Source organism: Oryctolagus cuniculus, chromosome 11 (genome assembly GCF_964237555.1).
Source record: "Oryctolagus cuniculus chromosome 11, mOryCun1.1, whole genome shotgun sequence".
Lineage (NCBI taxonomy): Eukaryota > Metazoa > Chordata > Mammalia > Lagomorpha > Leporidae > Oryctolagus > Oryctolagus cuniculus.
Window position 1 is genome coordinate 112,913,969 of NC_091442.1, and position 26,957 is coordinate 112,940,925.

Genomic DNA, 26,957 nt, shown 5'->3' on the forward strand with positions numbered 1-26,957 from the left:
CGGTGTCTTCCTCCTGAGCTGAGCGTGTCGAAGCTGCACCTCCTGTGACCCGTGTGGCTGCTGGGCTGTGGGTGGAGGCTGTGCTGTGGGTGCCCACTTCTGAGGTGGGCCTACTGCTCAGGTGCTGGACGTGCTGGCGACAAGGACACAGACAGGAGGGAAGTTTCTTTCTTTCTTTCTTTTTTTTTTTTTTAAGATTGATTTATTTATTTGAAAGGCAGAGTTACAGAGAGGTGGGGCGGGGGAGGTCTTCCATCTGCTGGTTCACTCCACCGATGGCCGTAACGGCCAGAGCTGTGCCGACATGAAGCCAGGAGCCAGGAGCTTCTTCCAGGTCTCTCACGTGGGTGCAGGGGCCCAAGGACTTGGGCCATCTTCTACGGCTTTTCCAGGCCATAGCAGAGAGCTGGATCTGAAGTAGGGCAGCTGGGACTCGAACCAGCACCCATGTGGGATGCCAGCGCTGCAGGTGGCAGCTTTACCAGCTACGACTCCCATGGAGTGCAGAAACTTAGACTTCTTCACAGCCTGCCTGTGTTTGAAGAGAGACTTGTGGTAGTTACAAAGTCACACACACACACACACACACACACACCCGCAGAGTTACAGATGACTAGAAAATGTTACTAACTGGACAGAAGAATTGCAGGCGCATAAAGAAAAATTGCATCATCTAATCTGGTCACAATCTTAACCAGTTTGCCTCAGATCCAGCGTCTGTGTGGATTAGGACTCTGTTTGCTCCTAGCCCTAGGTTCTTGTCAATCGAGTAGTCTTTGTTTCATTTCACAGTTCCCTGGGGTCCCCTGGGACGTGGCAGGACGGTGGGGCACACAGTGACGTCACTCCCAGGCACCTGTGTTAATTCAGTCCCCTCTGAGCTGGACGGGCAGTGTTGGTGACCGGTAGTTTCCCACTCACTCACTAAGTAGGCCAAGTGCATCCGGCGCTTTGCCGGTTTAGAAGCTGTTGGGGTGCCGCCGTGGGTGTTCCGCCTGTCCCTACACTCCCACCGCTCCGTCTCTGAAAGCCGGGCTGGTGGGGTAAGGTATTGGGATAACGCCGGGCTGGTGGGGTAAGGTATTGGGATAACGCCGGGCTGGTGGGGTAAGGTATTGGGATAACGCCATCTACCTGGCAAAGGTTCCACTGCCAGTCCACGGACGTGCTGACCGCTCTTGCTCATGTGTAGCGCTAACTGCTGCACACTTAACTGGGTGAGCCGTATAAGGTGGCTCCAGTTCCTGTGCCACGCACACTCTGGAATCGCCTTGGCCATCCAGCTGAGAGCATGCCAGCACTTCCCAAAACGCAGGAGGGCTCTTCAGCAGGTTCATGGGAAATGCTTGTTATGGAAAGAAAAAAACAAAACAAAACCTCCCCTCTGCCAGAAGTCAGAGCCCTTGGAACCCTTTGGTCATTGAAAGCCCGCTAACGTTCCTTGGAGCAAGTGTTTAGTCCGAGCTTCCGGCTCAAGGTGGGCTGCAGGGCTAAGAACCATCCTGGGATGAGCCTGAGACACAAGAACAGCCTCCCAGGCCTCCCAGGAGGAGAGGGAGGGTGAGACTCCAGCCCCACACCCCGCCCCATCCTCCAGAGGGAGCAGGCCAGGGCTGTCATAGCGAGGGGCGGGGCCGCGGCCTCCCTGCTCCTCTTGGGAGGAGCCGCCCTGCAGGGCCTCGTTAGCCGCGTCAGGCCCAGGAGGCCTCCGTGCCCCTCTCCACTTGCTTCCTTACAGCCGTTCCCTGCGCCAGGCTCCCTGGTGTGGAGATGGTAACGGTGGGTAGTGCCTCTGTGAGGGGGTTGGAGGTGGGTGGGGAGCCGAGCCCACCACGCACCTCTGAGGGCAGAGCTGCCCAGAGAGAGTGCCAGCCCCTGGGCTGAGGGCGCCAGGCCGTGTGGCTGTGAGCGACAGGGACTGCAGACCCAGCCGCCCTCAGCACGGCCCGCGCTGCGTTCCAGATCGGGAAGCTGCGCAGCGAGCTGGAGATGGTGAGCGGGAACGTGAGGGTGATGTCGGAGATGCTGACGGAGCTGGTGCCCACCCAGGCAGAGCCCGCAGACCTGGAGCTGCTGCAGGTGAGCGGAGGCCTCTCCCCAGCACGCGCACGCGCACGCGCACGCCGGGGCCCAGCTGCCGGCTTCCCAGCCCCCACGGCGATGTTCATGGGCAGTTCTGAGCCCCTTGGTCGTGACGGGAGACCGGGGCCTGGAATCCAGATCTTGGCTGTCCCGCTTTCTGGTCTGGACAACGCAGCCCCTCTTGCCTCAGTTTCCTCAACTGTAAGATTGCGCTGCCAGCCCTCGTGGTGGGAGTGAAGAAAGGCTTTGCATGCGGAACGCCCGGCCCCGAGCCTGGCGCGGGGTGAGCTCCCGGGAGATGGTCCTGCGAGAAGGCTGGGAGGGGAGGGCTCACCTCGCAGAAGCGGGGCCGGCAGGCGTCAGGGCAGGGCCGGCTTTGAGATGGACACGTGGCCGGCTTTGGGCAGCCGAGCCGGGCAGGGAGTGTTGGTTCCTGCTCCTGTGTGTGTCACACGATGGTCCGAGGGCCCCCTCCCCACTGTGGGGATGGCAGAGGTGTAGGGGTGGAAGGTGGAGGAAGGGTGGTTACTGGAGCAGAAGGGGTCACCCGGCGGGGGGGGGGGACCAGTGCATCGAGAAATCAGGGCACCCCCAAAGCCCAGGAGCCCCCAACAAGGGGCCAGAGAGCTGAGCCTGCTCACCACATCTCCTGGGCAGGATGGTCTCTGTGTGTCGCTGGCTTGCTCTGGGGTCCTGGGGTCCTGACATTGTGGGAGGCTGGGGACAGGAGGGGGTCGTGGGGTGCAGTGAGGCAGTCCCCGAAAGCTGAGTGAGGACTTCAGGGAAGAATGGCGCGATTGCAGCGAGCCCCGGGCCACGGCCGTCAGGGATGCACGATTTCGGGGACTGAGAAGGCAGAGTTGACAGGCGACAACTGCCAGTCCCCACCAGGTTGGGGAGTGCTGTGGCTGGGACGTGGCAGAGCTGGGATTCCCACCCGGAGCCCTGGCTCCAAGGGCTGTCCTGCACTTGAAAGGGGCCGGCAAGGAAGTGCAAACAACCACAAGTGGTCAGGGAGGAAGGAAGGGGAGGCCCTGCCCTGCCCCGCCCTGTGCAGAAGGCAGGCCTCCCTGAGGATGCTGGGTAACGGAGCTGCAGGAACCACAGTGAGCAGTCCTGCTGACAGGTAACCAGGGGAAAGACACTCAGTCCAGAAAATCGGAATCCCCTGGCTCTCGATAAATGTCTTTTTTTTTTTTTTTAAAGTCATCAGCGACATGGTGACTAATGTGTGTGGGATCGTGGGACAGAAATGGACATGGAAGAGGAACTGGTGGCACGCAGATACGGTCTGCAGCTTGGTCAGCAGAACTGTGCCGGGGGGCCAGGAACTCCGTCTGTGTCTCTCACGTGGGTGGCAGGACCCTAGTCACTTAAGCCATGACCGCCGCCTCCCAGGGTCTGCAATAGCAGGAAGCTGGAGGCAGGAATCCATTGCAGGCCCTCTTACCCGACTCAGGACGCAGGCACCTCACCCACAAGCCCAAATGCCCCCATCATGGTTTTGACAAATGCCAGCCTGGGTGAAGGGTGTACGGGAACTCTCTGTACCATCTCTGAGTCGAAAATTATCCCACAGGACAAATGTCATCAAAAAAGGAAACAGTAGTAAGGCACAGCTTTGAAGCTGGGGTTTGTGGGCAGTAGTTGGTTTTCTGTGCTTTGGATCCAAAACACCGCAGGGCAGCAGAAAAGCTGCAGACGGCTCAGCCAGCCCACCTCGGAGTCTCAGCATCTTCAGCTTGCGAAGACAGGGGCAGGGGCACAACCCTGAGGTCTGTACACAGCCAGCAGCGCCGTTTAACGAGTATTCGATTTTAGTGTAGACCCCTTGGACGGGAAATTCCAGTTCATGCCTGCCAAACCCCAGAAGCTGTGCCAATGGGACCTCGAAGTCCAGCTTGGGAGCCTCTCCCTCCGCCAAGGCAGGCCTGGGGCCTGGAGCCTGGGCTGCCACAAGTGCGCATGGCCGTGGTCGGCTCACTTCCCTCCTCCGCAGGAGCTGAACCGCACATGCCGGGCCATGCAGCAGCGGGTCCTGGAGCTCATCCCCCGGATCTCCAACGAGCAGCTGACGGAGGAGCTGCTGATCGTCAACGACAACCTCAACAACGTGTTCCTGCGCCACGAACGGTAGCCCCGCCCCGGCCCCGCCCCACCCCCAGCCTGGGTCTCCTTTGCAGAGTCCGCCCTGGGACAGCAGCAGGTGGTGGCCTAGAGCGGGGCCCCGCAGCCAGGCCGGCCGTGCTGTTCTTGCAGGCACCGCACCTCCTGGCCGTGGGCCCCCAGGAAAGTCACCTGACTGCTTCGTGACCGCCAGCCGCCAGAGCCCCACAGGGATCAGTGAGGAGCACAGTGGGTAGTGGTCGGAACCCAGTCGGAGGCGGTTAGAGCCGTGATGCCTCGGCACAAGCAGGCAGCACAGGCCCCCGGCCGCTCAGTGGTCCCGGGTGCAGACACACCTGCCCCATGTCCCCAGGGAGCCGTTATCAGTGAGTGGGTCACCTCCAAACACTTGTCCACCGGGTGTCTTCCTGTCCCCAAGACCCTCGCCAGCTGGCTGGGCTGTGTTGTGCTCACCTGTTGGGAGAGGGAAGGTGGCCCCTCCGGGGCACTCCCAGAAGCATCACGTCCAACAGGGAGAGCTGCCTCCCCGGAGCCCTCGGCTGCTGGGCCTGTAAACAGCGCGCCCAAGGCCGCTGAGGGTCCAGGAAACAATGCTGTCTGCTGCGTGATGCCGCTCGTCTCTGGCATCTTCATCCCTCAGCAGACGCCACTGCGCGGTTCTAAGTCCCAGTGTGGGGCCCCTGCTCGGCTCACCTGCCCGGCCGCTCCTGCTCCTTGGCTCAGCAGAAGGAAAGGGCCCCCTCCCTGCCCTGCCAGGGTGTGGCTGTGTCTGGGGCAGCTGGTCCCCCAACACCCACAGCCATCAGCCGCACCCGTGCAGTGCTTCCCATGGGCTCTGTCTTCACTTGCTCCTCATCACAGCTGGGAGGCGGCTGACGGGACACTAACGTCACAAGTGATGTGACACACCCATGCACAGAGCCGCACCTTGAGCAAACCCAGATTCTCAGCCCAGCTCCCCAGCCCCCTGGCCCTTAAGTGGCTCCACACAGTAGGGTCTTCTGTGCAGCACTCAGGGAGCCACACACTCACACTCACTCACACACACGCACAGATGGGCACACACCGCTGTACCGTGTGCCAAGCACTCCTATTTTCTGTTCTGCTGTATTGCCATTGGCGTCACACTCACCGTGATTAGGGCTGTAGAACAATCTAAACTGGGACACTTTGCAAGTACCAGAGGGACACTGTGCGTAAGTCCTGGGAACAGCGGGCGCCGGCTGGATCTGTCCAGAGTAGAGCCGGATGTTGCATCACCCTGACCGTGACCCCCAACCCTGATGCTGAGACCCTCAATTGGGGAGCTGTGCCGGGGCCGTCCTGGGGGACCCGTTTCCGTCTGTCCCGCTGACTCGGGTCTTTCCTGTCTCGTAGATTTGAGCGGTTCCGAACAGGCCAGACTGCCAAGGTAAAGGCCCTTTTCCGTGCCTGGGTGATGGCAGGTGAGCAGGAGCAGGAGGGCGCTCCCCGCCTCCCTCCCCGGCATCCTCCGCAGGCTGGGGCTGCCTGAGGAAGCAGAGGGGCTGTTCTCACGGGCGCGCCACTGCCCCTTGTGGGCCAGTAAGGCTGCGCCACCAGCTCACAGCCAAGGGTCTTTCCAACCTCCCTGGGGCCCAGCTGAGCTGGAAGTGGGGGAGGGAAACCTCCTGCCCCCAGCCACAGCCACGGGGGACTAAGCCGTGGGGAAGAAAGCCCGCGGGAGGGAGAGGGGGAGGATGACGGGGCGCCTCCCTCCCCCAGGCCCCCAGCGAGGCTGAGCCAGCCGCAGACCTGATCGACATGGGCCCCGAGCCTGCAGCCACCAGCAGCCTGTCATCGCAGCTGGCGGGAATGAGTGAGTGCGGTGTGCAGGGCGCCTGCCGAGGTGGGATGGTGGGGCTGTGGGCGCCCTGCTGCTCCCCACCTGCAGCGGAACATCTGTTAGCGTGCTCCTGACAGATGTAAGCGATACTCGCCCCTGTTGCCCAGGTTGGCTTCAGGTACTGCCTGCCGGCCTCGTGCTGAGCCCTGGGGGTCCTTAGGACCCCATCTTGAGTGGGCTGCCACACTAACAGCATGCCTTTTGAGAAGTCCCTCCCTCTAGCGACAGTGGGCGGCCTTGTCCCTGTTCCCTACTCACAAGAGCCCAGGAGGGAGTGACTGTGTCTCCCCCTTAGAGATGCGTGAGGGAGAGGAAGAGGAGGGTGGCCTGGGCCCCTGGCCAGCAGACGTCCTGCCCCCTCCGTGCCCTCTCTGGCCTGCCTCCTGGCCTGTGTGCTCCTGCAGCACCAGGCCCGGGCTTGGCAGGAGGATACAGGAACAGCGGACAGATCCTTCACGCGGCCTTTCTGCCCCACAGACCTGGGCTCCAGCAGTGTGCGGGCGGGCCTGCAGTCTCTGGAGGCCTCGGGCCGGCTGGAGGACGAGTTTGACATGTTTGCACTGACCCGGGGCAGCTCGCTGGCTGACCAACGGAAAGAGTGAGTGGCGCGTCCCGTCCTGTCCCCTGTAGAAGTGGGTGGCTCGCGGTCAGGGGAGAGCCTCTCCTGGGGTCCCTGAGCCTGGGTGGATGGTGGATGTCCTCCTAGGGGGAGGACAAGCACGCAGCCCCCTGAGTCAGTTCAGTGTGGCCAAGAACCTGGGATAGGCAGGGAAGGGAGACCCGCATGTGGCGAGCCCACTCAGTGCCAGAACCTTCGAGAATCTGGTCAGAAGGGGACTGAGACACAGAGCCTGGGTTACTTGTCGCAGTCAGGCAGCTAATGTTGATAGCACCAGCTTGGGAGCCCAGGGCTGTGTGATTCTTAACTGCCTCCAACCCTGCCCCCGCCCCTGCACTGTCCACCACAGACAAGCCCACAGAACAGGGTCCTGGTAAACCCTCAGCGACTCCCAAGACCTGGTATTCTGTTGTCCTGTGATACCCTCAGTTTCCTGAGAAGCCCCCCTCGGGAGTGAGCACTCGGCATCAGAGCCAGGCTCTGCCCTTCCCCGTGGACAGAGGTGCTCAGTGGCCGAGGCCTTGGCCCGTGTGTCCATCAGGGTCCGGCCTCTTGCCTCAACCTCCCAGGGAGTGGCTCCACTTGAGCTTGCTGGGGAAATGGTTTGCCTTATGTTTTTTGCTTTTATTTTTTATATTTTTGAGATTTATTTATTTATTTGAGAGGCAGAGTTACAGAGAAAGGGAGAGACAGAGGTCTTCCATCCGCTGGTTCACTCCCCAAATGGCTGCAATGGCTGGAGCTGGGCTGATCCGAAGCCAGGAGCCAGGAGCCAGGAGCTTCTTCTGGATCTCCCACATAGATGCAGGGGACAAGATCTTGGGCCATCTTCCACCGCTTTCCCAGGCCATAGCAGAGAGCTGGATCGGAAGTGGAGTAGCTGGGACTCCATCCACTGTGTCCATATGGGATGCCGGTGCCATAGGAAGAGGCTTAACCTACTATACCACAGCACCAGTCCCTTTAATTTTATTTTTAAAGATTGATTGGAAGGGCTGGTGCTGTGGCTTAACAGGTAAGGTAAAGCACCTCCTGTAGTGCTGGCATTCCATATGGGCCCTGGCCTCTCTACTTCCGATCCAGCTCTCTGCTGTGACCTGGGAAAGCAGTAGAAGATGGCCCAAGTGCTTGGGCTCCTGCACCCACGTGGGAGACCTGGAAGAAGCTCCCGGCTCCTGGCTTTGGCCTGGTTTCGGATTGACCCAGCTCTGGCCATTGCAGCCACTTTGGGAGTGAACCAGTTATGGAAGACCTCTCTCTCTGCCTCTGCCTTTCTGTAACTCTGCCTTTCAAATAAAAAAAAAAATTTTTAGGCCGGCGCCGCGGCTCACTAGGCTAATCCTCCGCCTTGCGGCGCCGGCACACCGGGTTCTAGTCCCGGTCGGGGCGCCGGATTCTGTCCCGGTTGCCCCTCTTCCACGCCAGCCCTCTGCTGTGGCCAGGGAGTGTAGTGGAGGATGGCCCAGGTGCTTGGGCCCTGCACCCCATGGGAGACCAGGAAAAGCACCTGGATCCTGGCTCCTGCCATCGGATCAGCGCGGTGCGCCGGCCGCAGCGCGCTGTCCGCGGCGGCCATTGGAGGGTGAACCAACGGCAAAAGGAAGACCTTTCTCTCTGTCTCTCTCTCTCACTGTCCACTCTGCCTGTCAAAAAAAAAAATAATAAAAAATAAAAAATAAAAAAAAAATTTTTAAAAAGATTGATTTGAAAGAGTGACAAAGAGAAAAGGAGAGACAGACAGTTCTTCAAATCTTCCATCTGCTGGTTCACTGCCCAGATGACCTCAACAGCCAGCTCTGGACCCAGCTGAAGCCAAGAGCCATCCTGGTTTCTCACACGGCTGGCAGGGACCCAAGAACTTGGGCCATCTTCGGCCACTTTCCCAGCTGCGTTAGCAGGGAGCTAGGTCCAAAGTGCAGCAGCCAGAATGCAAATCAGCACCCACATGGGATCCAAACCGTGGGATCCAAACTTGAATCCAGCATCCCAAACTGTGGCTTAGCCCACCGTGCCACAACACCCACCCTAGGCTCCGTGTTTTACAGCCCTTTGCTTATGCCCCCCAAGGCTGAGCTGTGCGCAGCCAGGGTTCTTACAGCCAAAGAAAGCTCTGGCTTAGGGATCCTCCCCACTGAGCCCACTTGGCTCTTCGTGGTCATTCGGTGTCTTTGGGAAGTCACCTGTTGATGGCCTCTGTGATCCACAAGTGCAGGTCAAAGCTGGCGAGTTGCCGCCGGCCTGGCTCTGTGAGGTGTCTCTGCCATACTGTGGATCGTCACAAGCCTGGGCTGGAAGCCGATCTGCCCTTGGTCTGTTCTCCAAGCCCAGGTGCTCTGGGACCCGCAGCAGCCCGGGGAGGCCATGGAGTTAGGGACGCCGCAGAGGCCGCTGTGTGGATGGAAGCTAATGAGCCTGGTGGGACATGCCACCAGGAGCGCGCCCTGTGCACAACCCCAGCGGGAAGCAGCACCAGCCGCCCTGGGGAGCGCCGGGACCTAGCCTGGCTCGCCAGCCTGGCTGAGCTTTGCTGTCTCACCATCCCTCCTCGGGGGAGCAGGCCTGGGGAAGGGGGCCAACTCGCCTGGAGCCTGTCTCCCAGGGCCTGCAGTCTCCTGGGGAATGCGGCGTGTGCACGGACCACTGCTGTGCGGTGCTGGGCACCGGGCAGCACACAGAGGAGGGCACACAGCTCTGCAGAGGGCACTCAGGACTGGGCAAGGCAGGGCTGGTAAAGATGCCACTGCAGCACCAGAAGCCACACATGTGGCGGGTGGGAGACACGGGCCGTGGCTCCCCGCAGGCGTGGGTGGACAGAGCAGAGAGGCCGCCAAGAGGGAGGCAGGGCTGGCCAAGCCAAGGCAGGTGGATTTTAGCCTGGCCAGCATTATGTAGAAAGGCTCGTGTTACCAAACTGCGCTTGGCTGGGCACAAAGCGCCATCCCTCACACCGTTCTGAGGCCGGGGGCTCTGGCAGGCCTGCCCCTAGGGACGAGTCCAGGAGGTGCAGGTGAGTGCCTTAGCGACAGCTGCCTCTTCCTTTGTCCTGCTGGCCGGGCCACCCTTCTGCTCCTGGACCTTCCAGCTTGGGCCACTGGCTGGCCCTCTCGCGTCTGCCAGGGATCACCCCTGCCCTCCCCTCGGCTGGCCTGACTCCCAGCATCCCTCCGGCCTGCAGCCAGCTGTGCTGCCAAGGCTCACAAGGAAGCCAGTTCCTCTCAGCCCCCGTTTCTGCTCCAGCTCTGACCACAGCCAGCCTCTGCCCAGGCCCTCCCACTGAGCTGCCAGCCAGGGCAGCAGGGCCACCAGATGAGCCCCATCCTCGCCGTGGTGGGGGCCTCAGCCAGGCCTCCCGAGCGGCGAGCCTGCCCTTCCTCACCGCTGCCCAGCTGGGCCTGGGACCGCACGCTGCCTCCCTGGAGGCCCTTAGACAGGGTCGCACACACCTGCCCAGCAGCCTCCCGGCACCTTCTGAGGAGTGGCCACCTCCAGGAGAGAAAGCTGGGCCCTGCCCCGCTGCAGCCATGGGCCCCGGGGACGGATGGAGAGACCTGGGGGCTGGGGCGGGTGAGGAGAGCACGGCAGAGGTGCAGAGCGACTGGAAGAACCATCAGTCTCTGCCCTTCACGCGGGGCCTGGCCTGTCCACACTGGGACAGCCCCGTGGCGGCCTCCCTGCAGCCACTTCTGCACGCCTGACAGGAACCACAGGAATGGACTGGCAAAGGCTCACCCTCTGCCCCCTGACTGCCTCCCTGTGGAGGGAGCAGACCACTGCGCTCCTGGGATGGGAGTGGCTGCCTGGGAACCAGGGGTCGCGTTCAAGCACACTGGCCTTGCAGGGGTTAAGTGTGATGTCTCCCAGGTCCTGGGGTTCAGCAGAGGCAGGGAAACCCTTGCCCCTTGGGACCAAGATCCTGCGCTCACGGCTTCCCCACAAGGCCGGACTGACCTGGTGCCGAGACCTGGCCTTCCTCTGCCAGCTGCTGGGAGCAGACAGCAGGACCCTTCCCACTGTCAGGGCTGTCCCCTTGCCCCCCTTCCCTCGGCTGCCTGCCGGCACCTGCTGCTCCCCACCCAGCCCCTCGCCTGCCCAGCACGCCTGGCAGACTGCGCACCCCAGGGGACACCTAGAAGAACCATCAGCAAGTCACCCTCCACTGGAGGAAAGATGGCCAGGGCCTAGGCGGGGGCGGGGTCACGTCACTCATCTTGCCACGAGCCGGGGCGAGGCGGCCCCACCCAGCTTGCACACTGCTTTGCAGCAGCAGGGTGGAATCCATCTAGAAGCACAGTTTATGAAATTATAGAGCTGGGAACTGCTCGAGAAGCGGGCTGCAGGTAACCCTCCCGGAGCCGGGGTCTGTGAGCTGTGTCCCAGTCCCCTGCGTCTGGGCAGATCAGGCCAGAGCCGGGGTGAGCTTGGTCTTGGTCCCGAACTCGCCAGATATTGCAGGTGCCTGTCACGCGGGTCACGTGTCTGAGCCTAATCCCGAGAGGTAGCAGCTGAGACGTTTTCTTCATTCTCAGGGCTGGAGAGCAGGGGCCCCAACCTGTCCCTTCCAGGGGGCTGAGCACCCCGCCCAGACACGACCCGAGCCCATTCGGAGTCTGAGCCCAGCTTGTCCCACCCCTACCCGCCCTGTCCCACCAGCTGCTGCCAGGCCTGGTCCAAGTGCAGCACTGTCTGATCACCGTGGCCGCCTCTGTGTTTCAGGGTAAAATATGAAGCCCCCCAAGCAGCGGATGGCCTGGCGGGAGCCCTGGACGCCCGGCAGCAGAGCACGGCAGCGGTAAGCACAGGTTCCCCCTGCCACTCGGCACCTTCCACAGGCAGGCGAGGGAAGGCTCACCCACCGCTGCGTGCCACACAGGCTCTGAACACCCGTGGCCTTTTCCGTGTATAGCCTCAGAGGGGGCCTTGGTGCCAGTGGGTTGTTCCCAGCTTCCAGCGAAGGAAACAGAGAGGTTAAGACGTTTGCCCAAGAGCACACAGCAAGGATTCAGACCCGAGTCTGCATCAGGTGGCTGGAGACCAAGGCTTTGGCTCCACATCCCAGCTCCGCTCTGACAGCTGTGTGGCCTCAGGCAAATCGATCATGTTCTGGGCCTCCACATTTTCAGTATACGGAGACGGAGGCTTACGACGGTGCCTTGCATCACTGATGCCAGAATGCATGTGAGGATGTATTTAAGGGATCTTTTATCTCGAAGGGAGCGTGGGCAGCAGGGAACCGCAGGTGGCAGGCCCCACACTGAGCCCACTCGGAGGCTTCCCCTCCCCCAGCCTTGGCAAGAACTCCAAGTGCGACGTGGGTGCCTTGGGTGTGGGTGTGGGTCTGGGTGCCTCTGGGCAGTGTGAGGAGTTCCGTCCCAGCCAGTGAGCAGACGGGGAGGTGGCTGGAGACAGCAGGCAGTGAGGTTGGGGGCAGGGAGGGCAGGAAGCAGGCAGCAGAGCAGGGTGCTGTGGCAGCCCAGGGCAGCGCTGGGCGGTGGGAGGTGGAGCCCAGGGGCTTGGTAGGGAACCCCCAGCAGCTGGGAGCGCAGCGGACTTCCTGCCGGAGAGATGGATGTCCCTGGACAGCCTTGTGCACGGGCGGGACGCGGACTTGACCGCATTGTAAAGGGTCCGGGACAGACGGTGCGGTGCAAGGCTGCCGGGGCATCCAGGCCGCCGCAGGGTAGGGGGCGCTCCCTCTCCGCCACTCATCTCCCAGCTCCTCAGGGTCGTCCCCGAGTGAGAGCAGAGCAAGGCACAGACGCCGTGGGCCCTCCCGGGAGCCGCATGGCTGCCACCAGGCACATGGAGCCCACGCACCATGCCTTAGACACACGTTAGGTCCCCTGTCCCCTGACACATCACACAGACCCCCCAGGGCATGTCGGGGTGCCCCTTACAAAGGAGGAAGCCGAGCTCCAGAGAGAGGGACCGTGCCCCGGGCCCGACACGGGAAAGCCACACAGCACTGGGTCTCCCCGGCGCTGCTGGCCTTGGATCCCGACGCCTAGGCTTGGGAGAGGCCTGGCTTGGGCTCTCGTAGGCACTCATCCGCCTGGCTCTGAGGCCGGTGCTGACAGCACGGACAGCAGGCTCCCTGACGAGCACCACGGAGTGGGGCGGAGTGGAGCGGAGTGGAGCTCAGGGTGCCCTCCTCACCTGCCTTTCCCCAGCTTCCAGCCCCCAAGGACCCAGAAGATTCCGGGCTCTGGGGAGCCTGCAGTAAGCACCTCCGTCATGGCGGCTGAGGCTGACCCCACAGCCCAGAGAGCAGAGCCGGGGCACCCCGGGCTCCTGGCTCCCACGGAAGGACACGTGTGCCTGCACACGCACAGACAGGTGCACACACACACAGACACGCACAGACAGGTGCACACACACAGACACGCACAGACAGGTGCACACACACGCAGACACGCACAGCTCACTTGTGCAAAAGCAGGAACTGATGAGCGAATGGTCACTCACTCCTACCGGACGTTGAGGCAACTTCCGCCCGCCCAGGGTCTGACTTCTTAGAACCGCGAGAGCAGACAGGTGCCTGCCTCCAGGTGCTTCTGTCAGGCTGGTAGTAAGGCCTCCACCCCGGAAGCCAGGACTCAGTCTCCCTCCACCTCCGATCCGCTTTGGGGCCCAGCATGTGGGAGGGGTGGGGTCAGAACCTGGGTGCCCGTCGGAAGCCTTCGGGAGCCCCCAGCCTGCCCTCTGGGTGTTTGTGGGAAGGCCTGAGAAGTCTTGTGTAAGTTGCTCTCAGCTTTGCCTTGACCCATGCAAGGCCCTGGCGGCCCAGAGCTATGAGATTCATCCCACAGTGAGGCCCCCTCTGCCGATTCCCCTGTCCCTTTGCACCTGCTGTCCCATCCGCCATCCGGTACAGCCCTGCACACACACAGGCCTCAGAGCCTGCGGGAGGAGGCTGCCGGCCTGCCGGGCCCAGGCCTGCCCCTCCTGCTCGGTCAGCCTGGCTCTGTCCCCCAGGAGGGAGGCAGCGGTGAGAAGAGCTTCCGTGACTGGATGGTGAGACAAGGCATGGTGAGCAGGAGCCAGGCCCGGCCCCCAGGAAGCTGGACTGCTGCTGGCAGGGCTCCGGCCTCGGCGCAGAAGCAGGGCCTCGGTGGTGCTGTCTGAGGGCGTGGGGCCGAGGAGGGCCTGCCGGGCCCCACGGCTCAGGCCATCGCCAGGCGGGTCACCCCGCACTGGCCTGGTCCCGCTCCTGCATGCTGGCTTCCGAAGCCCTGCAGTGTGCGTGTCCCACCGCCCTCGGGCAGGGCCAAGGTGGCCCTTCTGCAGGGGACTGGGAGAGGGCGCAGGCGCGGTGCTGCTGAAGGGTTGGCGCCTGCCTGTGCTCTGGGCGCGGTGCTGCCGGCGGGGTCCTCGGGGGCTGGGTGACGGAACTTGGCGACCAGAGCGGCTTGGTGGGAGAAGGACTCTCGCTTGCCCTCCTGGCACTGAGGTCTCTGCAGCCCTCCTCTGTGCTGTGCCCAGCCCTGCATCTGTCCTCCTGTTGTCCCCCTCTCCATGGTAGGGACCCGTGGTCTCCTCCGGGGGAGAGGGGAGCTAGTGCAAGGAGGTGAAGCCCGTGCCGGGAGTCATGGTGCGCCAAGGGGCGGGGCCAGACGGGACTCTCCCACCCTGAGCCCTGCCCATGACCTCCATCTGGGGTCTGGCACCGCAGAAGCGGGGCGAGAAGGCCCTGGCCCAGCCCCGGAGTGGGTGCCTCCTGGTCGAGCCCAGGTCTTCGTGGCCCTCAGCGAAACGTCCCGATGCTTGGGCTGCCCCTCAGACTCCACCAGCCTGGCCAGGCCTCACTTCCTGTCTGCCTTGGGGCTCTTCTCCACTCCCTTCTGCTGCAAACCCCGGCTCTGCGCAGGTGCCAGGACACGGAAGCTGGTGGCAGTGGCCTGGGCCGTGGCCGTGGCCGTGGCCATGGCCCGGCCCAGCTCTGGTGGCTGGAGAAGGCGGCTCTCGTGCCCCTGGGCTGTTGTTCCCGGGCACCTGCGCCTGGGGTGGCCCCATCCTGGGCCTTTGCACAGCCGGAACCCCGCCTGCACCACCGTGTGCTGGAACTGGGGCTCCACTGTCCTCGTGGGGAGGGGCAACCTTGGGCCCCTGCCCCAGAGCAGGGCGAGGTGGCGGCTTGGGGCAGGGCTGGTGACTGGCAAGGGCCATCCAGCAAGGGGACACTGGCCGGCGGGGCCGTGTCGCCTGCCACACTGTCCTCCCCCGTCACCCCTTCCCTGCAGGTTCCCGTCGCCCAGGCCTGCCTCATGGAGGACATCGAGCAGTGGCTGTCTACCGACGTGGTGAGTGGGGCCCTTGCCCGCCCGCAGGGCCCAGGGAGGAGCCATAGTGGCCAGTGGGGGTCTCGGGGCAGGAGGCTGCCCACCCCATGTCACATGTCACAGACCGCCTGGGGCAGTGGTCACCCTTCTCTAAAGGGACGTGCCCAGAGCGGGAGAGGCGGTGCCAGGACGTGGGGCCCTGGGCACCAGCATTCTCCAACCCCAGGGAGCAGAAGAGGCAGCGTCAGGCTCAGCTCCTCCATGCACCCAGCACCCCCCGGCACCGAGCACCCAGCACCCAGCACTTGCTGGCCAAAGCCACGACCCAGCCCCTTCCCAGCTCCCAGCTACGGCAGGAAGTCCCCAGGTGTCAGACCGCCCGGGAAGGAAATTAATGGACACCCCCCCCCCCAGGACACACTGGGCACTGCGCCCTGTGCTTGGCCTCTGGGTATATTAGCTCACTTAAAAATTGTTTATTTATTTTCACTTTATTTGAAAAGCAGAGAGACCGATCTTATTCCCCAAATGCCCACATAGCCTGAGCCAGGCCAGGCCAAAGCCAGGAGCCGTGAACTCCATGTGGGTCTCCCACAGGGGTGGCAGGGACCCAGGCACTTGAGCCGTCACCTGCTGCTTCCCAAAGTGCACATTAGCAGGGAGCTGGGTTGGAAACGGAGCCAGAACGCAACACCAGGCCCTCTGGGCCGCGGCCCCGCACTCTTGCCCTGTCCCAGTCCGGGTGGAAGCCTCCAGCTCTGTGTCCAGTCCCCGTGGTGCCACAGAAGAAGCCACGGCTCTGAGAAGGCAGACGGCACCCAAGCCCTGCAGCTCGGGGGTTGAGGGCCGGGTGCTGTGCGGGCCGGGGACAGAGCCAGAGCGGGACACCAGCAAAGTGGCTCAGGGGAGCCTGAGCTGTCAGCTCCGCCCCGTCGCGGGGGCCAGGCCACTAACCTCTGCCTCCTCTCCTCCTGCTTCCCAGGGGAACGACGCGGAAGATCCCAAGGGCGTCACCAGTGAAGGTAGAAGCGCCCAGCCCACCCCCGCCCCCGCCCTCTCCCCCAGCCTGGCCTCCAAGCCCACCCCTCCCTCTCCTTCCTCTAGAGTTTGACAAGTTCCTGGAAGAACGGGCCAAAGCGGCCGACCGGCTGCCCAGCCTCCCCAGCCCCGCAGGCGAGGGGCCCCGGGGTGCCCCTGCTGGCGCGGCCCCCCGGAAGAAGACGCAGGAAAAGGATGACGACATGCTGTTTGCCTTATGAGCGTGGGGTCTGGCACCCTGTGCCCGGCCCCGGCGGGCCTTGCTCCCTCCTTTGGTGTCCAGCTGCTTGGGGTCCCTGAGACGGGGCCGGCCCGGCTGCGGCTGCGCCGTGCTGCCTGGCGCCCGGGGAGGCAGCGGCGTGGATCTGGTCAGCTCTGCAGTGGGATCCTGGCCGGCTCTGCCTCCTCCCCTACCCCGCTGGGCCCTGCTGCCTTCGCTGAGAACTGGGAGACCCCAGGACAGACAGACTGGCTGCGTGTTGGCACCGTGGGACTCTGCCCTGGGCCCGTCCCCACTGAGCCCTTGAGAGCCCACACTGCCAGTTAAGGCTGCCACAGCCTCGAGTCCCTGGCCCCTCCGTGGGGCCCCCAGGCTTTAGCGAGCTGTGGGGGGCCGATGTGGTGACCCCTCGCTGTGCTGCTCTATCCAGGTACGAAGCTCAGAGGCTCAGGGTGGGGCAAGTCCCCAACAGCCCAGGCTGCAAGGTGAGGCCTGGGGGCTGCCTGGGCTCTGTGGCCCCACCCCACCCCCACTGCCTCTCCCGGCCTGGCCCGGCCCTTGGCCTTCCTCCGTCCTCCTGTTGGTGGCGCCTCTCGTGCTGGGAGAGGTGCCTTTTGTACCCCCGATTAAAGGTAGACAACCACCTGCCAGTAGCCTGGTCCAGTGGGGGCGGGGCAGGAGCCCACTGAGAGGCCGGCATCTGCGGATGTGCCCGGGGTGGTGGCACTGAGTTGAGTGTCTGCCGCCCTGCAGCCGTGGCACGTGGCCCACAGGGAGGGGAGGTGCCCGGCCACCCCAGCTGGGGCGCAGGTGCCCAGCTGCGCAGCGGCCCTGGGAAGTCAGGTCTCTGTTGTCTTCAGAAGAGGGGCGGGCGCGTTGCCCCACGTTTCAGATGCCCAGGTCGGATGCCGTGGCACAGCGCAAGGCGCCGCACCCCGGGGCAGGGGCAGGGGCAGGGGCAGGCGTCGGCCCTCGCCCTGCTCCCCGGCAGCTCCAGAGCCCCGGGTCCCGCAGTGTCAGCACCCCAGGCTCCCCAGAAGTCACTGCTCACAGCCTCTGGGTCCCGCCTTCAGTGGTGGGAGGGGTGGGGCTGCCAGGGCTTCCCTGCAAGGTGACCCGGGGAGGAGAGGTCTGGACGGGGGTGCTCAGGGCCTGGGCTCCTGGGAGGGGTGGGATCGGTGGGCTGCCCTGGCTCCATCGTAGTGAGTTAGGTATGTAGCTGGCCCCGCCCTCCGTGGGCGAGGAGAACAGGGGAGGGGGTGGGGAGCGGCAGCACCAGGGGACCCTAGGCTGTTCCCTCCCCTGCAGGAGAGCAGTGGGCAGTGCTGCTTTCAGGACAGCTCACGGCCAAGGCCACGCTCCGGAGCTGGCAGGGGAGACGTGCCAGTCTAACGCTGGGTACAGGAGAGTGGGCCCCACCCGCTCCTCGTTCCTCGCCTCTGCCTCCCCTGCCCGGGCCACGCCCCACACAGCTGGGCAGCCCCTGCGGGATGGGATCGGGATCCCACAGGGCCCAGAGCTGAGGCCTCCTCCCCACTGGCAGCAGGAAGCCCAGGGAACTTTCCATAGGTGGCGCCAGGCTGGGCACTGCTGACAGCTAAAACTGTTGTTTATTGCCTCCTGCATGCGGTATCCCCTGGGCGCCAGCTCCACCCAGGTGTGGTCCTGGGGGGCGGGGGGGTTACTGTTAGGTCTGGAGTTGCTCAGGGTTCTGGCCTTTCTACCGCCAGAAAGGAGAGATGGAAAAAGGAGCCAGAGACCCCGACTTCCACAGAGACAGGTTGCTTTATTGGAAGCCGAGACACTGCGCGCCCGGCATGGTTAGAACTCTGGTTTTTATCCGGTTAACGAGGGAATTTGCCACCATGGGGAGGGGGTAGAAGGCCGCTGATGGAAGAGTAGGGGGCTCTTTGAAGCCTCAGGGAGCTTTCCTCTTACCTGTTAGCTGCCCGGTGCAGTTAATGGGGAGGGGGAGGGGGGACAAGTCCTTCAGGGACTACAGGTGAGTGTGGGAGGTGTGTGCCATGGGGGTCATGTGACGTGAACTTGGCATTGTGTCCCCTTGGAGCTGAAGGAAGGGGCCCCTGGGTGCAGACTGGTGCCGGGGAGGTTAGGGGGGCCACCAGCAAGACCTCTAGGCTTCCACCGGCTGGGGCCCCTCCTCCGAGAAGGCAGCAGGGACTGGGCGCTGGGCGAGGGCAGCACCAGCAGGAAGCCTTAGGGCCGCCAGGCTGGGTTTCCTGGCAACAGCTCTGAGGCCACTGGCCCCAGCAGATCCCTTTCCAGAGACAGGAAGTCGGGCCCCAGGGAAACGAGGCCCAGCCCTGGCACGACAGGGCAGGATAAAGGAGGCAGCCCAAGGGACAGGCGTTGGGGAGCGGCTGGGTGGGCGCCCCTGCCCAGAGCTGCCCGGAGCCCTCCTGGTTCCCTGAGTTGCCAGGTCCCACCCTGGGCCTGGACGCCGCCCCTCCAGCTCCTGCCCTGGGGCCAGCGGCCAGCTCTCTGACTAGAGCAACCCCTCTAGCTGCCGTGAAACAGCCAATCCTGGCATGGCCATTTCTGAGCTGTGTGGCCCTGGGCAAGTTACTCAACCTCTCTGTGCCTCCATGTCCTCACTTGAAAAGTGAGCTCATGACAGTGGCTCCTTCAGGGGCTGACAGAGCCAACAAGAGGCCTGGCAGCCGCCAGGTAGGAAATGCTCCACGCGTGTCACTGTGGCTGAGGACGTGCCACCTCCATTCCGTGACGGTGCCTGCTGACACAACTCGGAGCACAGCCCCTCCAGTTCCTGGCGAGGCCAGAGGGCTGCCCGTCTCAGCCTGTGTCGCTCCCCCTCTTCGTGGAGGAACGACACTAAGCCCTGCCTAGGCTTCATATCCGAGTCACGGCACCATTATGTCGCTCCCCCTCTTCGTGGAGGAACGACACAGGACCCTGCGCTGTTCTTTCGTCTGCTCGGCCCTCCCCGGGTTTGCTGCTGGTTCTTCCCGGGTTGGCTACTATCCCTTCCACCTCCGTGGAAGGGCAGTTCCCCCTGGCCACATTCCCCACTTCCGCAGGGGAGTGGCACACCGCCAGCCGGCTTGTCTCGGGGGCTGCACAGGTGTTCCCCTTAGATGTTCCCCGGTGCATGCCGTCTCTCTCCTCCTTTATAGTCCTCCTCCGCCAATCCTAACTCGGCTGCCCACACGCCGAGTACGCTGCTCTCCTCCAATCAGGAGCAAGTCCTACAGTTTATTAGTTGAACTGGAGGCAGCTGTGCGGAAGCTGTTTACTTCTCTCCCAGCGCCATATTGTGGGAGAGCAGATGCATAGAATAAATCTTAATTCCAGTAACTTAGTCCAGTCCGGATTGCTCCCCACAGCCTGGGCTGCCTTGCTCCTAGGGGCAATGTGAATGAAGCAGGATCTGTCCACTGGTCCTACATGGGCTCTGCCGACTCACGGGGGCACCTCAGGAAGCCCCTGCCCTCTCCCAGGTGGCCTGTTCAGCTCAGACTCCCAGGCTCTGGCCAAAGCCTTGGGCCAAGTCCCCTGGCAACCACTAGGTGGCAGCAGCGCCGCATGTAGCAGTGCCTGCAAGGGGCAGGGTCCAGGACTGCGGCCCCCTGCCCCACCAGCCTCCATCTGCCGTGCACACACGTGTGCACACACTGACCGTTGGCGCTGGGACTTCAGATCCGCTCACAGGCTTGGGGCGGGTTCCGTGGGATGAGCTGGGGACCCAGCAACACGGGCTCGAGGGAGCACCCAGGAGCCGGGGCCCCTCTGTCCTCGGAGGCGCGGAGCGCTCGTTAGCACTGGAGCTGCCGGCTCTCAGCGGACCATGGCGCTCGGCCCCACGTGTGTTGCCGTGTCTGGCTGCACGAGGAGAAGCCCGTGAGCTCGCACGATGGCTGCGTCGTGCTGCGTGTGTCCTCTTCTCCGTGAGAAACGGGATGTTTCTGTTGTCCTTCATTTGACTACGTCCTGCTCAGTCCCCCCCAGCACCACTGCCCAGTGGCCCCCCCACCCCTGGGTGCACAGAGCCCCTGCTTGGACACCCACTGCTTACCCAGCTCCAACTCCAAGCCCCTGCAGCCCCCCTCCCGCGCCGCCACCTGCAGGCAGCACCTGTCTCACTTGGCTTTGGGATAGAAATGGAAGAAGAGGTTTGATCAGGGTGATGGCGCAGCCCCATTGTCCCCACAGCCATGGACAGGGACCCGCAGACTACCCTCTCAGCTCTGCGTCACAAATCCCTGCTCTGTGCATGAGCCGGCAGGGCCGCCATGGCAAGCTGCCATGGGTCCGAGGCTTAAACAACAGAAGTTCATTCCCCACAGATCCGGAGGCTCCAAGTCCAAGATCAAGGGGTCCGCACGATCCCTCACCCTAGCCCCTGTCCTTGGCTCGATGCTGGCCCCCTCCCTGCACACCTACATCCTAATCTCTTCGTACTAGGAGGTCGCTCAGATTGGATGGGGGCCGCCCCAAGGCCTCGCTTTACCTCGGTCACCTCTGGGGCGGGCTCTTGGTGCGTGTATTACATAGCCACTGGGGACGCGCATCCCATAGCACGGTGCCCGACTCCAGTCCCGGCTCCTCCACTCCCCATCGGCTCCCTGCTAATGCCACCCTGGGAGGCAGCAGGTGGTGGATCCAGTGCTCGGGCCCCTGCCACCCACATAAGAGACCCAGATGGAGCTCCTGGTCCCTGGCTTCAGGCTGGCCCAGCCCTGGCTGTGCGGGCAAATGGAGAGTGAATCAATAGATGGAAGATTCTCCCCCTCTCCCTCCCCCCACAGTTTCTCTTTCTGCCTTTCAAATAAAACTTTTTTAAAAGATGCTATTTCAAACACACATTCTGAAAATTTGTTTATTTGAAAGGCAGAGATACAGAGAGAAGGGATTCCGCATCTGCTGGTTCACTCCCCAAAAAAGCCGCAACAGCCGGGGCCAGGCCAGAGCCAGGAGCCAGGAGCTTCTTCCCGGTCTCCCACATCGGGGTACAGGGACCCATGCACTTGGGCCATCTTCTACTGTTTCCCAGGCGCGTTAGAAGGCAGCTGTATCAGAAGGGAGCAGCCGAGACTTGAACCAGCTGTGACACAGCACCTGCCGGAGGGTTTCAATTTCAACATAAAAGTCAGGACTCAGCTCAGCCCTGACAAACTCCTGGCTCCCTCCAGGCCCACTGTGCTTCTCCCAGACACACGCACCACTGGGGGGCGCTGTGGCTCACAGAGGGCAGCCGCGGGCCTGCCGCACTTTGGAAGCCAGGCAGGACCAGGGTCCTCCTGTAGTTAAACAATTAGTTCTTTATTTTTCAGTATTGTTTTATTGATTTGCAAGAGTTACAGAGAAGGAGAGATCTCCCATCCTCTGGTTTACTCCCCAAATGGTCACAATGGCTTGGGCTGATCCAGGCTAGAGTCAGGAGCCAGGAACTCCATGCACGTCTCCCCCCCAGGTAGCTGGGGCCCCAGTACTGGGCCATCTTCCGCTGCTTTCCCGGGCGCATTAGCAGGGAGCTGGATCAGAAGCAGAGCAGCCAGGACTCAAACCAGTGCTTGGATGTGGGATGCCAGCCTTGCAAATGACAGCTTAACCCGCTGTGTGCCGGCCCCAGCCCAATGCGTCTGCGAGCAGACTGGGGGTGAGCGGGTAAGAGTCACTGCCCAGCCTGGGGCAGGCCAGCCTGGAGGAGGCAACCTCATCAGGTGGGCCCTCCCCTCGCCTCGGCCAGTGGGCGGGAACCTCCCCAAGGATCTCTTTCCATGGTGACTTCAGAAGGGTTTTGCTTGTTTTTTTGCGCTGAGTAGTTGATATTTTTGCCTCGTGGGCATCAGTAAGCAGACCCGTGTCCAGCAGACATGTGCCAGTGGCCCACGCAGCCTCGCCGCACAGCCTCCACTCGTCCAGCCCCACTGGGCCCCCACCCCACGCCAGCCTCCACGAGCTGGGGGCTCCACCAGGGCTCCCGCTGCCCTGGGCCTTCTCACTCACCACTGGGGACCCCCTGGCTCCTGCACAGGCTTTGCTCTCTGGCCTGGGTGCCCCCGCCCTGCAAGGGTGGCCATAACGGCACTTGCTTAGCGCCCCTCTGTGTTGCCCTCCCTGGTGCTTGGCGACCTTGGCCTGGGGACCCCAGCTCCCGCTGGGAAGCCCTCCCCCACCCCACGTTACCCAGCAAGTAAGAGCTCCCCCTGTTGTCCCCTGCGGGCACTCTGAGCTTCCCCAAATGACACAGGTGCCTTCTAACCCCTCCTGCACCTGTCACGTGTCCATCTCCCCCATCCACTCACCGGTGGCCCAACTGCTGTGCCAACTCACAGGCCAGTACCCCGTCCCTCCCTCCCTCACCCAGAGCCTGCAGGGACGCCACCCGCACGCGGAGGACGGCCAGGACCCACCAGCAACACCCAGAGACAGCACACAGCCAGGGGCACAGCGGCTCCTGCCTCCCCACCACAGCCAGCCAGACAGCAAAGGGAGCTGAGGGCAGGGCGGGCAGGGCGGGAGCTGGCCACACACCTGCCCTCTCCAGGGACCTCCCAGCAAGTCCCGGAAATAGGAGGGGAGGGAGGAAGAGGCGACCCTAAACTTGCTGTGGTGCAGCAGGTTAAAGTCCTGGCCTGGAGTGCCGGCATCCCATATGGGTGCCAGTTCGAGTCCCAGCTACTCCTTTTCCTGTCCAGCTCTCTGCTGGCCTGGGAAAGCAGTGGAGGATGGCCCAAGTGCTTGGGCCCCTGCACCCGCATGGGAGACCCAGAAGAAGCTCCTGGCTCCTGGTTTTGGATTGGTGCAGCTCCAGCTGTTGCGGCCATCTGGGGAGTGAACCAGCAGATGGAAGACCTCTCTCTCTGTCTCTACCTCTCTCTGTAACTCTGTCTTTCAAATAAATAAAAATAAATCTAAATAAAATAAGCTTGCCAACCGGACTTCCTCCTCCTTGCAAGAAAGGAGAAAGTCAGCAGAACTGCCTGAGATGCCGCAGGGGATGCAAATGTGGGGCTTGGTGTGGTCGGGGCAGGGGCTGGAGAAAAGGAAACTGTCCAGGTCAAGGTCAGGAACTGTGGGGCTGGGGCAGGGTGCACCGCTCTGCACCGAGGAGGGAGGTTAAGCTGCTGCATCCCGGGTGAGCGCCAGCCCTGGCTGCTCCACTTCCCATCCAGCTCCCTGCTGGTGCGCCTGGGAGGGCAGTGGAGGGCAGCCCAGGTGCCTGTGCCCCTGCCACCCACGCAGGAGACCCGGATGGAGCTCCTGGCTCCTGGTTTCAGTCTGACCCAGCCCTGGCGATTGAGACCATTTAGGGAGTAAACCAGGAGATGGAAGATTCTCTCTCTCTCTCAACTCCGACGTTCAAATAAATAAATAAATCTTAAAGAAGAAGGGGGAGGTGGTGAGAGCAGACGGGGGCGGGGGGAGGCCCTTGCAAGGGAGGGGGGAGAATCGGCAACCCAGGGAAGCACTGGTCAGAACAGGGTTTGTGCAAATGGGGAAGGGGTGAGGTTTCGTGCCTGAGTCAGCACAGAACCGAGTAGAAACCTCAGGAAGCAGCCCTGCAGCCGGGCACAGGAAGTGGTAACAATGTCACTGCTCCAGGGCGCTGCTTCGTCAGGACTCCGGCTTTTTTTTTTTTTTTTTTAAGATTTTTATTTATTTATTTGACAGGCAGAGTTAGACAGTGAGAGAGAGACAGAGAGAAAGGTCTTCTTCCATTGGTTCACCTCCAAAATGGCTGCCACGGCCGGCGCTGCTCCGATCCAAAGCCAGGAGCCAGGTGCTTCCTCCTGGTCTCCCATGCGGGTGCAGGGCCCAAGCACTTGGGCCATCCTCCACTGCCTTCCAGGGCCACAGCAGAGAGCTGGACTGGAAGAGGAGCAACCGGGACTAGAACTGACATCCATATGGGATGCCAGCACCGTAGGCGGAACATTAACCTAGTATGCCACGGTGCCGGCCCCAACCCTGGCTTTTTTTTTTTTTTTAAGTGAAATGCGATTTATGCATTTTCAAAGACTGATTGATTGATTTGAAAGAGTTAGAGAGAGAGAGAGAGATCTTCCATCCGCTGGGTCACTCTCCAAATGGCCTCCAAGCTTGGGGCTGGGCCAGGCTGAAGCCAGGAGCCTGGAGGTCCATCCAGGTCTCCCACGTGGGTGCAGGGGCCCAAGCGCTGGGGCCGTCTTCTGCTGCTTTCCCAGGCACATTGGCAGGGAGCTGGATTGGAACAGATAACCAGGACTGGAACCGGTGCCCATACGGGATGTGGGTGCTGTGCCACAGCACCTGCCCACTGTGGACTCTTAACGGACCTGACGTTAGGGGAGCAGAGCACTGACCTGCCGCCCCACAATGTCCTCCTCACGTGTAGCAGGATAAATTTCAAGGGACAAACCTGACGGTGTTTTACAATCTCTGTACCCCCAAACCCTAACACACCCCTCCAACTCCTCTTTTGCACCCCTGACCTGGCCTCATGGCTTCTGCTCCCTCCTTCCAGGTTCTCTGAGCTCCAGACCCACAGGCTGCCTTCCACACCTCACAGCTTCCACACCCTGACCACAGGGCCTTTGCATGTGCTCACCTAAACATGCCCCTCCCCCGAGCTACCCCACTCACCTCCTCAGACAAGCCACTCCCAGCCTCCTGACAGGTCATTCATCCGTCACAGCCTCCCCCCTCCCCAGGGCTGCACCAGCAGAGGCCCAGAATAACCACCAGGTGCTATCATCACAGCCTCCGCCCCATCATCCACACCTTAGACCATCCAGACCTGTGACTCATCCCCCATCGCATTTCCGCCTGGCTCCAAGACATGTGAGCACTCTCAGCCAGTGGGCGGGGCCAGCTGTGCACCCGGGAGTCTGCTCCCTCCCCCAGGCCACAAGCAGGAGCAGGTCTGGATCCCCCACTGGTCTAATGGGGAGGGGCCAGGTAAGGGGTAACGGAGCCTCCTCTGTGTTGGCCGGCTGGTTTTCAAAGCAGCAGACTGCAGGTCAAATCACGTGTCTGCTCAGGCAGCCGCGGGGCCCGCCGCTGTCGCCTCTGCCTGCAGCAGAAACCTGGTGAGGACTGGCCACCCCGCAGGCCATGCCTGCCTTCACTTGAGCACACACACACATGCACACACACACGCATGCACAGACAGGCACACGGACACAGAGACACAGACACACACACAGACACACACAGAGACACGCACAGAGACACACACAGACACGTGCACATGCACACACACACACACACACACACACCTAGGCTGAGGCACTCACTGCTCCCGCGGGAGCCCCCTGGCCCCAGCCCTGGCCTGGAGACCAAGCCGGGAAGGGGCGCAGAGCGTCAGTTCAGGACGATGGGCGGGTTCTGAGACGCACGGGGCCAGCGTGGCAGATTGTGTGCGATTTTGCCACGAGTCAATAAACAATAAATAAAACGCCATCTCTGGCCTTCACGATTCTCAAGCCGTGTGGCTTTAATCAGGTTGCTTCGAATTTTTTACTTGAAAGGCAGAGGGACAGAGAGAGAGGGAGAGAGATCTTCCATCGGCTGGTTCACTCCCCACACGGCCACACGGCCAGGACTGAGAGCTGAAGGCTGGACCAGGAACGCCAGCTGGGTCTCCCCCGTGGGTGGCAGGGCCTAGCGCTTGGGCCAACCCCAGGCAAGCTACTTTTTTAGAAGTCTCTGATTGGTGGATAAGGCGAACTCCCGGGCCACCGCCCGCTTGACCCAGACCAGAAATGCAGGTTTAGCATTTGCAGCTGCAGATCCTGCCTCCGGTCCCAGTAGGGGCTGTGGTCACCGGTACCCTCCCCGCCCCCACCCTGAGGAAGGATGCAGCCCTCGACCACCCAGACACAGGAACAGGAAGTCAGTTAGTTAGTTAGTTAGTTAGTCACCTCAGACCCACAGGGCTCCAGGCCCATGGATCCCAGTCGCTGACCTCCTGAAGGCTGTGTTCGTGGCGCAGCAGGTACAGCTGCCCCTGCGATGCCGGCCTCCCATGTCACAGTGCCAGTTCCGGTCTCTGCTGCTCCGCTTCTGACCCAGCGCCCTGCAAATGCACCAGGAAGGCAGGAGGTTGTTACCCACCACGGAGGGGAGGGAGCTTGCAGGAGCGAGTTCTGAGGGTTCCTCTCCTCCACTTAGTATAGAGATGAAAGTCCAGGACACTGTTTACAAAGAGGCAGAAACTTCTTTTTTTATTTGACAGATAGAGTTAGACAGTGAGATAGAGAGACAGAGAGAAAGGTCTTCCTTCCGTGTGTTCACCCCGCAAATGGCCGCCATAGCCGGCACTGCGCTGATCCGAAGCCAGGAGCCAGGTGCTTCCTCCTGGTCTCCCATGGGGTGCAGGGCCCAAGGACCTGGGCCATCCTCCACTGCCCTCCTGGGCCACAGCAGAGAGCTGGACTGGAAGAGGAGCAACTGGGACTAGAACCCAGCACCTATATGGGATGCCGGCGCCGCAGGTGGAGGATTAACTAAGTGAGCTAAGGTGCCGGCCCAAGAGGAAGAGACTTTTGTTAGAGCGGAACCTTTTATTTGTTTGTCAAGCGATGGAGAAAGTGTCTGGCCCGAGAGGAGAGCAGGCGGGGAGCCCGAGCGAGACACTGGCTTTGAGGAAGGGTCCCGGGTTTCTAAGGCATTACTGCCTTTTTGCATTGGGTCGTTCTGCGGGGGTGCCCACAGGACAGGGGTTTTACATACATATGTTGATTGGCTTGGCGCTCATGGAGATAG

At 62.2% G+C, this 26,957-nt stretch overlaps 1 protein-coding gene across 2 annotated transcripts in view; it reads left to right on the plus strand.

Annotated features, from left to right (window-relative positions):
* The window catches only part of TOM1 (target of myb1 membrane trafficking protein), a 34,494-nt gene extending 17,623 nt beyond the window's left edge, over positions 1-16,871 (plus strand). The window contains exons 7-16 of one of the 2 annotated variants that reach the window (XM_017342114.3): positions 1,963-2,079; positions 4,082-4,215; positions 5,587-5,620; positions 5,953-6,046; positions 6,551-6,671; positions 11,406-11,481; positions 13,665-13,718; positions 14,930-14,989; positions 15,951-15,990; positions 16,073-16,871. In XM_017342114.3, the coding sequence (XP_017197603.3) occupies positions 1,963-2,079; positions 4,082-4,215; positions 5,587-5,620; positions 5,953-6,046; positions 6,551-6,671; positions 11,406-11,481; positions 13,665-13,718; positions 14,930-14,989; positions 15,951-15,990; positions 16,073-16,227 (885 nt within the window). In that variant the 3' untranslated portion in view covers positions 16,228-16,871. The remainder of the gene's footprint in view (positions 1-1,962; positions 2,080-4,081; positions 4,216-5,586; positions 5,621-5,952; positions 6,047-6,550; positions 6,672-11,405; positions 11,482-13,664; positions 13,719-14,929; positions 14,990-15,950; positions 15,991-16,072) is intronic. The other variant, XM_017342115.3, reaches the window with a different exon arrangement.
* The last annotated feature ends 10,086 nt before the right edge of the window (positions 16,872-26,957 follow it).